Source organism: Cryptotermes secundus, unplaced genomic scaffold (genome assembly GCF_002891405.2).
Source record: "Cryptotermes secundus unplaced genomic scaffold, Csec_1.0 scaffold26, whole genome shotgun sequence".
NCBI lineage: Eukaryota > Metazoa > Arthropoda > Insecta > Blattodea > Kalotermitidae > Cryptotermes > Cryptotermes secundus.
In genome coordinates, this window is record NW_019743656.1 from 3423389 (window position 1) to 3433515 (window position 10127).

General features: G+C 38.7%; 1 protein-coding gene across 3 annotated transcripts in view; it reads right to left on the minus strand.

Moving 5' to 3' along the window:
* The window catches only part of LOC111874157 (coiled-coil domain-containing protein 186), a 43399-nt gene continuing 33272 nt past the window's right edge, over nt 1-10127 (minus strand). For 2 of the 3 annotated variants that reach the window (XM_023869403.2, XM_023869405.2), the window contains one exon: nt 7671-8171. In XM_023869403.2, coding sequence (XP_023725171.1) covers nt 8100-8171 — 72 coding nt within the window. In that variant the 3' untranslated portion in view covers nt 7671-8099. Of the gene's footprint in view, nt 353-7670; nt 8172-10127 lie in introns of those variants that run through there. The other variant, XM_023869404.2, reaches the window with a different exon arrangement.

The following is a 10127-nucleotide window of genomic DNA, read 5'->3' on the forward strand; positions in this document are numbered from 1 at the left end:
CTTCATCTCTCTTCAGTTCAAATATTCTCCTCAACACCCTGTTCCATAGGATGTGCTCTGAGTGGGGGGGAACCCCCCCACACACACAAACAAACAAAAAACAAAAGGAAAGAAAAGTTTGGGAAGACCTCTGAAATGATGAAAGGACCATGAGAAGTATACCTCCTGGGATGTAATGCCGCTGCTTAAGGTCTGCTTGTTGCTTGACTTACTCTTCGACCCTGAAGGGTGGTAACATGGTCCTCTGAAACCACGGTGTTACATTCCAGAAGATAGCACTCCTCATAGACACTGTTGTCAGAACCTCAAATCTTACCTGATGGTAGGGCTGTTTTGTAATATTAACAGGTCTCTGTAAGCCAAGAAAGAAAATACTTTTAAGATCTTTGTAACAGTATTATATGACAAAGGCTTCCAGCAAGACTGTACCACTCTGTACCAGACTTACAGTCTGCGATGGTGAAATCTGAAGATAGAAAGTTAAGAAGTTACATTACATACCATGTTAAATATGTTCCACAGAAGTTTGTAGCTCAACTTCCTTGCTGATTTTTATGACAGTCCTAGGAATCTTTACATTTTAGACTTTTCATTAGATGTATCAACTCGAACACTTAAGTTGGTATACTTTTCATTTTTATACTGGCCACCAATTAAAGGCTAGTTTACAAACATGTATTAAAAATATATTTGACAGTTTTGCTGAGTGACAGCACTGTGTATTCAGGGCTGGCACAAACCTAAATGCCACATTAAGCAATGAGAAATTCCACCTCTCATCCCCCTAGGGCAGGCTGACTAGTCAGGGAGGCCACAAATGGGTTAAGTATGCTGCCAGTTAACATACAGAACTTCCATACAGTGGGATCCAAAAATTAAGTTCCCTTTTTTCAATTCCATTCTACAGAGCTTGGATAGCATAGACGGCATGACTTGCTATGGGCTGGACGACCAAGGGGTCAGAGTTCATGTCCTGGTAGGGTCAAGAATTTTCTCTTCTCCGCATTATCCAGACCAGCTTTGGGGTCTACCCAACCTCCTATCCAATGGGTACTGGAGGCTTTATCCCCGGAGGTAAAGAGGTTAGGGTGTGAAGCTGACTACTCACAACCAGCTAGTGCTGAGGTCAAGAAAATGTGGATCTATACATCCATTCCCCCATACACCTTCACGGCAGTGCTTAATTAGTTAAGCACAGGGACAACTTTACCATACCTATGGAAGTTTCAATGCATACAGCAGTTGAAGTGGAAAACCATGAGGAACTCATCTACAGCACAAAATGAATCAACATTTCCATCAGCATACTGGAAGAATGAAGCATATTGCAGGAAATGAGATCTGAGGTTTTCACAGTGGTGAATATTAAGACTGCGTCTTCAGAAATGTAACACTATGTTGCCCAGTAGTCAGCAACGTTTTGGAGGGATATGCTGCCTTCAATCTTTATGCTGAAGATGGAGGCAGCAGGTACCTCCAAAATGTTGATACCTGTACATCAGACCACATGACATCACAACTCAAAAGAACATAGTCTTGATGTTAGTGTATAGTTGCAATACATTAAATAAATAATAATGTAAATTAGACCATCAACACAGCATACATAAGCATCTTCCATAGGAAGACAAAATAGATATGATTGTATCACTTTCTTATTTATTATGTACAAGAGTATGCTACATATTTCTGTCTAATTTAAATTATTATTAAACACAAAACAGGATACAAACCATAAAGAACATGAAATAAAAACTGTTGTTCATTCATTAAGGTTATAATTTTATAAGTATATACACGATAATGTACACATTTTGTATGCTATATAACTAATGTAATTATGAATGTTTAGGAACAAATGTACAGTTTCTGCGTAGTTTTCCTTGTTCTGTCTTCAAGACTCATTTCTAAGTGTTTACTATTCAATGAAAAGGCATATTAGCACCTTGTACTGATGAAGTTCTTTTATGAAATCGGAGGGTATACAGGGAACCTCTTATAAATATACCCCTCTTTCTGGTGCTTTCTGTCATTTTGAAAGTATTACTGATATCCATGGTCAGTTTGCTGTGCCTGCCAGAGCATTGCCAGAGCCCCCGTAGCCATATACAGCCTTATATTTGTCTCACCTTCCAGTGCTGAGGTTAAGAACATATGGAGCTCTACCTCCATAATTGTAATTACTCTGTAATTATGTTATTGACGTGACTTGTCTTGTTGTCACTGACTATTTCAATAGCCACAGGTTTTCTAGCCACGTAAGGATCCATGGAATGTAAATCAATGAATGAATGAGATTCTCAAGGGGGTCTCCACCTAACACAATTAATTTGTAACAAGAGTATAAAATCATAAAGGTTTCTTCTTAAATGTTATTTGCAGAATCTTAGGAAAAAATAAGTTCTAATATAAACAATAGTTTTGTTGATCATCCTATAGTTATTTCTATAAAGCACAGTGGTAACTACAAGTTCATTTCATATAATTCTCAGAACAAACAGTAATTATATCCCTAAACAACACTGACAGGTTTGTATAACTGTAATGAAGACAGTGTGTTTTTATTGAAAGATGAACTGAAGTTAAAATATTATCTAGAGCAGGCATGTCTAATGCGTCGATTGCATGTCGATTTTTGGTCGATATCATAGGCCTATAAGGAAATTATATGTGAAAAACATGTAAATTCACATGTAATATAATATGATTATATTCAGATTTTGAAGGGAAAATATGTATTAAAGGAGTTTGTACTTTCAATGTATGTTGCTTTTACAACAAACATCATGTAAAAGTAAAAAAAAGTAAAGCTATCCCTGTAAGAGGCTGTGAAGGCCCATAGGGTTGTGAGACGTTAAGGGTCCCACATTACCTTGACAATCGGCTCAGAGATGGCGGTAAGGTTGTCAGCCTTACGCGCTGACTGCACTTTACTCCCCAGGAAAATTATTTAATTAATTCCTGGTACTCATTTCTGTTAGAGGCTGAGTAAACCCCAGGGCTTAGTGCGACCAGAAGGATTAGGTCAATCGATAAAAATCCAATGACCTCATCGGGACTTGAACCCGCGACCTTCCGGCTTGTAGCATAGTGCCTTAACCACTACAAACATCATGTGTCATGTTATTTTTACCAATATTTTTGCTTAAAGCAGGGTCTGACGATACGAGGGGGTGGTAGATCACTGGCAGTTTTGACACTATAAAGTCGATCACAACCTGTTTGAAGATGGACATGCCTGATCTAGAGGAATGATGGATTAGAGGTTCTCACTGTAGTGACCACGAAAAGTCCAGTCTTCTAAGTTGTAATGTCACATAATTCAGAAGGAACCTGACATTTCAGGGGAATATATCACTTTCATCTTCACATTCAACTTGCTGCCTGATTCTGGTAGTTTCTTGCCTGCCTTACTCTTTGACCCTAAAGATGGGAGTGATACGTTCCTCTGAAATGTTGAAATGTCTCCGAACTACACGGCATTACAATCCAGAAGACTGTATTCTCCTATTTAAATGAACTTCAAAGTGTTACAGAATAAAGATTTACAGAGTGCTTAAATGCCAGTTGGTATATCTAAATATTCCTGTGTGTGTGTGTGTGTGTGTGTGTGTGTGTGGGGGGGGGGGANGCCTCTGAAGTTCACTTCTTTCATGGAGCGTCCAGGCTAATAATTTCTCTACTTCTTTATGTCCTCTTTATCAGCATTAAGAAAACACCTTACATTTTCCCTTCTCACTGAAAAAACAAAACCAACCCTAACTGCCTATAATCTTCAGAAACTAAAACTTAAAAGTTACCATACAAACCTCTGTATAATAAAGAAAATATGTAATTCTAGTAACATAAAATGCATGTAACAGACTGTAACATTTATGGAAGTCACAAGCAGAAGTATCTTTTCCTTGGCTGGGAGATGGTTGTCAGGTCAATACCACATTATAGTAAACTCTCAGTCATCTTGCATTTATGCAGAATGGGCCATTAAAAATAATATGAATCTGCCAGTTGCATTAGTAGTCATACAGAAAACTAAATTTTTCATCAGTCTTGACCCATGTCCATTCTTTTACATACGTTTTACGTTTTACATATGTATTTTCAGTTCCAAAGTCAAAACAGTTTGTCTTCATTTCCTGTGTCAGTCTTCTTGTGTGATACCCTGGATTGACGGTTGAAAGATTCTGGATATGTTGTACTACGATCCCAAATTTGATTAGTCTGTACTGCACTCATGTACCATTATGACTGTAAAGACACCTACATGGTGGAAGACGATGGGCAGTGATGCTAGTGGTGGCTGGGAGAAGTACTTTATGGCAGTCCGAAAAGTAATGTCAGTGAGTCGATTAAAAAACATTTATTGATTAAATCGATACAACACATTAAAAGGCTTCAAAATAGGCTCCTTCTGTGTCGATACATCGCTTCCAGCGAGATTTCCAGGCATCGAAGGCGTCATGGTAGGCCTCCCCTGGAATGTCCTTTAGAGCCTTGGTGCAAGCCTCTTTGACTTCGTCAACTGTCCCAAAATGATGTCCTTTCATGGGAATTTTCAAGCGTGGAAACAAAAAGAAGTCTGGGGGAGCCAGGTCAGGACTGTAGGGCGGCTGGGGAACCGTTGGCACCTTTAAATCGGTCAGGAAGCAGGTCATGAGGAAGGCGGTGTGGGCTGGCGCATTGTCATGGTGAAGTTTCCAATCGTCTGCAATGTCGGGCCGGATGTGATAAACTCTTCGTTTGAGTCTCTTTAGCACTTCCACGTAAAATTTGGCGTTGTTGGCTGTACCATGTGGTACAAACTCATGGTGGACAAGCCCCCTGATGTCAAAGAACACAATGAGCATGACCTTAACCTATGACTTGCTCATTCTGCCCTTCTTGGGGCGAGGGGATGCCTAGGTGTGCCACTCGGCACTTTGCCTTTTGGTTTCGGGGTCATACTCAACACCTAAGTCTTGTCACCTGTGACGACATTGTCTAAAAAGTGAGGGTCACTTTCACAAGTCCAAAAGTTCTTGGCACGTTTCAACTCTGCGCGATTTTTGGTCATCCATTAACACTTTGGTCACCAGCTTTGTGCACACTTTTCGCATCTGCAAATTGTTCGTCACAATCTCGTGAACAGTACTTTTTGGAAAGTTTAATGTCTGTGCCATTAAACGAACACTCAAACTTCAAAAGTTCTCTCACACGCGTCACATTTTTGTCGGTGGTGCTTGTTGATGGCCATCCAGCACAGGCTTCATCGCCGACCTCTTCACGGCCTTCTAAAAAGGCCTTGTGCCACCAGTAGACTTGACGTTCTGACAAACAATCATCACCGAAGGCCGTCTTTATCATGGGAAAAGTTTCCACTGCAGACTTGCCAAGTTTCACACAAAACTTGATGGCAATCCTTTGTTCCAAGGAGCGCTGCATTGTGCCTTGCACGGGAGACAAAAATGAGTTTCGCGGAAAAGCCTTTTGTCACTCTCAGGAAGTTCGGAGACGACTAAGCAACCACGCGTTCATAAGCTGACTTCCCCCTCCACCGATCCCAACCAGGTCTGAGCACGCTGCGACGTATAGTCACTTCACAATAAAATCACTGACATTACTTTTTGGACAAACCCTGTAGGTGCATTGCAACTCTGTTTTTGAAATAAGGTTATAAAAGTGGTAAATTTTCTTTGAAATTTGTGTTGCTTGCATGAGAATTCTGGCTGCTTGGATACTGGATAACTGGGAGTATACTCTATGCAGCAATTGAAATTCTAACAAAGAATAATTTTCAAATTAAGAAATTAAAGTGTGATTAAAAAAAGTCCTGAGAAGCATGATTCGAAACATCCAAAATATCACTGCAATAGTTGCAAATTGCTATAACATGTGGTTACCATGCATGTAAACTTTATTACATCTTAGGATATTCTCTGTTAGGTCAGTGGTAGGAAAAAGACAGAACCCAACAGAAAGTTCACATTTTGTATAATATAACACATATTAAACTTCAGTACAACAAAGTCCAGGGGCACATGGCAGCATAGTTGGTTGAGGCAGTATGCTACAAGCTGGAAGGTTGCAGGTTCGATTCCCGATGAGACAACTGAATTTTTTCAATTTATCTAATCCTTCCAGCTGAAATATGGCCTTGGGGTTGACTCAGCCTCTAACAGAAATGAGTACCAGGAAGATTCCTGGGTGGTAAAGGATGCCAGGTGTGTAAGGCTGACAACCTTACTGCTATCTGTGAGCTGACTGTCTAGAAGATGTGGGAGCCTCAACCTCTCACATCCCTATGGGCCTTCATGGCCTGTTACAGGGACAGCTTTATCTTTTTACCTTTATAACAAAGTCCAACAATTTGGACAGTCTGATTCTTATTTTATGCAGATTGTATGGCTTGTGATGATTGAATAGGCAACATTTATCATTTAATACAGCAACACATGAGAGGTGCATACCTTGGCCACATATGGCCCACAGGCTGCATGTTGGTAATATGTACACTCTGCTTCAGTTGGTCAAACTATATAGCATTTGTATTCAGTTACCACCTTCATTGCCACGCCCCTGCACTGCTGTGGCAGTCATCTTTCCACAGAAACTTGATTTTGAACTGTTACATTTGAAATAGAAATAAAATCAAACAAATAACTGTCAATCACTGTATATTTAAAGTATGTTAAGCTTGACAAGATACAATTAAAAGACTTTCTGAATCTGAGTGACATCTGTAGGAGGAAATTACATTTATGTACACAATGACCATAACCAGTCACTTGACAGGATTGGAGTGAATGGATTAGTAACCTGAATAAATAATCTAGTCTACAAATCTGCTCAAATACATCACAGATTGTAATCAGAAGAGTTGTATACCTCATATTAACAATGATTACAACATCACTTATGCAGGATATGCACAAAATATGATGCGAGGAGGGAACTTTTTACAAACACTGTTAAGTACAATCGGGGAGGGATCTGTAAGGCTGTTTGTTTTTACATTTCTGAGAAGATTGTCAAAATTTTTGAAAGTCACTGGTACAAATGAAGCCCTTATCATATGGAAAAGTTATCAGCTGTCCAAAAACAAAAAGGAGGATATCAAATGAGTCAAAATCTTTATCAAAATGCTGCATGACGATTTCAACAAAGATACCCATGAATAATTATTCCAACCATCAACATCTACTCTGTCATAAGGAAGCAATTCTTATGAAGAGTACACCTGGGATATAACAAAGTTTAGTCCAGTATAAGTACAATGATGTTTTGGAGGAATGTGCAGTCTGCATCATCAGGGTTGAGGGATAAGCAAGACAAGCAGGAAATTAGCATGAAGCAGGTGGTAAGCAGAGTACTGATGGGCTTATACTGGACTACTTGGCATTATATCGCAGAAGATTGTATTCTTGATAATCACTGCTATGAGAATGTCAAATCTGGAATGTTCTGTGCATGCTTTTCTGCTGAAATATAAACTGACATACAAGTATTTTTCAGCTCAACAACTGTACTTATTCTCCATATATATACTATCACAGTCAATAAGTTCGTGGAATGGTGCAAATTTTTTTGTCCTATGGGAATTTACTGCCAATATGTTTCAGCAATGTTTTCGACAGCTATATCAACGTTGGCAGACTTGCATAGCGGCCAACTATTTTGAGGGCCGATGGGGATCTGCGAAAGTGTATGTGAATACCTTGTAATATGATGCGCTAAAACCACACTCCACAAACTTAATGACTCTACCACGCATGTGCGTGGCCAATTCAATTGTACCAATGAAAGAAAAATATCAATCAAAATTAGGCCAAATTCTCAGTGGGCTGCATAAATTTCGATATTTTAAAAACAAAACATGAACTTGACATGAAGAGGATCATGTCGAAGATCAAGTTTCCTCTTGAAGTTGTAACTCAGAACTGAAATTTGTACTGAAGATCTATGTGTCTGTATATATATATACATATCACATTGTTGGCTGGAAACATAACAAAAAAGCTTCTAATATATAACAGAACAGATATAAACCTTGCACAAATTAGACACAATATATCATCAGTCTTACCAAATCGACACTGGATTAAGTCTGTGAAACGATATGACTATGATGGCCCAGCCTTCTCCAGCTCCATTGATAGCCTTGAGATTTCTCTGCCTAGGGTGTCGATATTTTCCTATTCAAATAGAATATTTTTGTAAACAAATACAAGAAAATATATCTTGAATAGATCTGAAATGAAACAAGAAAGAAAAAAGCACTCCTCAATTTATGCAACAGTCGTGTTCCAAAGAAATTTGCAGATGATGAAATCAAATAAATCTAAAAATAATTTTCTCTTCTCCTTTTGCATCCTTCTTTCACTGACCACACAATCCTCTGCTCTCTCTTCTTCAAGCCTCTTTTTATTGGCTGATAAGCAATTCACATTAAAGCAAGCCACTAACTCAAATCAGTTTCAATTAGCTGTGCACAATCAAAATAAATCACATTTTTCAAAACTGCTTGTAACAAGGAGTGCCTGTAATACAAATAAGTTACTTTAGTGATAAAGCTTTAGACTTATATTTGTGAGGTGTTTGGCTTGAATCTTGGCTGGATTACTATACTGACCAAGATTTACATGGCTTTCCTCAGTCCATCCAGATAAATTCTGGGATAGTGCTTAATTAGGCCACAACCACTTCCTTAAAAATCCTTTCCAATTTATCAACCATTAGATCTCATGCTACTATCACATTGTTCAAAATCTTTTCCATCTGATCAATCATCATATTGCCCCATGCTATATAGTCTAAATACTTAAAGTACCATAAAATAAACCCTTAAGTACGAGGGCGAGTCAGTAAATAGGTCACAAATGGAAGTAAAACAGCTCTAATGAATGTAATAAAATTTCTATTAGTATCAGTAAGTAGCAGCACAGTCCAGCTTTATGACAATCTTGGTAGCAGATGTACATGTTCAGAGGCTGGTTTCAGTAGTCAAAATGGCAACCGTGCCTGAGAAGTGTACTACTGAATATCAGCAATGCAAAGTATATTTGTAAAGATATGTTTTCTGTTTATGGTGTAAAGCGGTTCAAAACTGGGTCAAGAAACGTGGCAAACATTTCACTGATGATGAAGAGGCTGAAATGGAGGTGTGGAAGTGGCTGAGTCAACAGTCAAGAGATTTCTATGCTGTGGATTTCGATGCACTGGTAAAGTGATGGGGATAAGTGTATCAGTGTTGGTGGAGGATATGTCGAAACAAAAACGTTTGTTTCCAGGTTTGGATATCACATGTTTTACATTTTACATCCATTTGTGACCTATTTATTAACTCTCCTTCATAATATGGACAACTTTACATGAACACTAACAAACAAATTTTAATCTGAACCCTAATTGATGGAAGATAAAGTAGTTTGTACCAGCTTTCTTTCTTTTCTGCCCCTTTTGCTCACTTCTAACCACAAGAATGACACATATGATGCACTAGGAAAAGTCTTGACTTTTGACAAGTCTGTAAGCAAGCAACAATGTGTTTACTGGCACACATACCAATTGGAAAGCAGGTACTTGTTTCTTTGCTCACTCACAGATGTGCACACACATGCACATGTATCACTGTTTACAAAATTTGTTCTATTCATAAACTTCTAATAGTAGTACAGTGGAACCTCGCTTAACGAGCAAAACAAATTGTAAAAAAAGACTCGCTTAACGAGCGACGTTTTGCATAACAAGTGACGAGAGGGAAAGTCCCGGACTGTGCGCTTGCTACATCAGTCTGTGTTTAGCACTTGTTCCGCTAGCATCTTAGTGTCGCTTGTGATCACACATTTTTCCAAACTTGTGTTCAGACATATTATTTGTGATTTTTTGTGCAAAGTTTAATAACCCTTGCAAAAATGTCCCTGAAGAAAAAGCCGCAAAAAGACAGCCATAAGAGAACAAAAATAACCATAGAAATGAAAGATAAAATCATTGAAAACCGAGAACGAGGTGTGAGTGTGGCTGTTCTAGCACACACATACAATCGGTCTACATCAACAATTTGCACAATCCTCAAGAACAAGGAGAAGATTAAGGAGATATGTGCTTCAAAGGGAGTGACAAGAATATCTACGCAATGGTTACGTATTCTC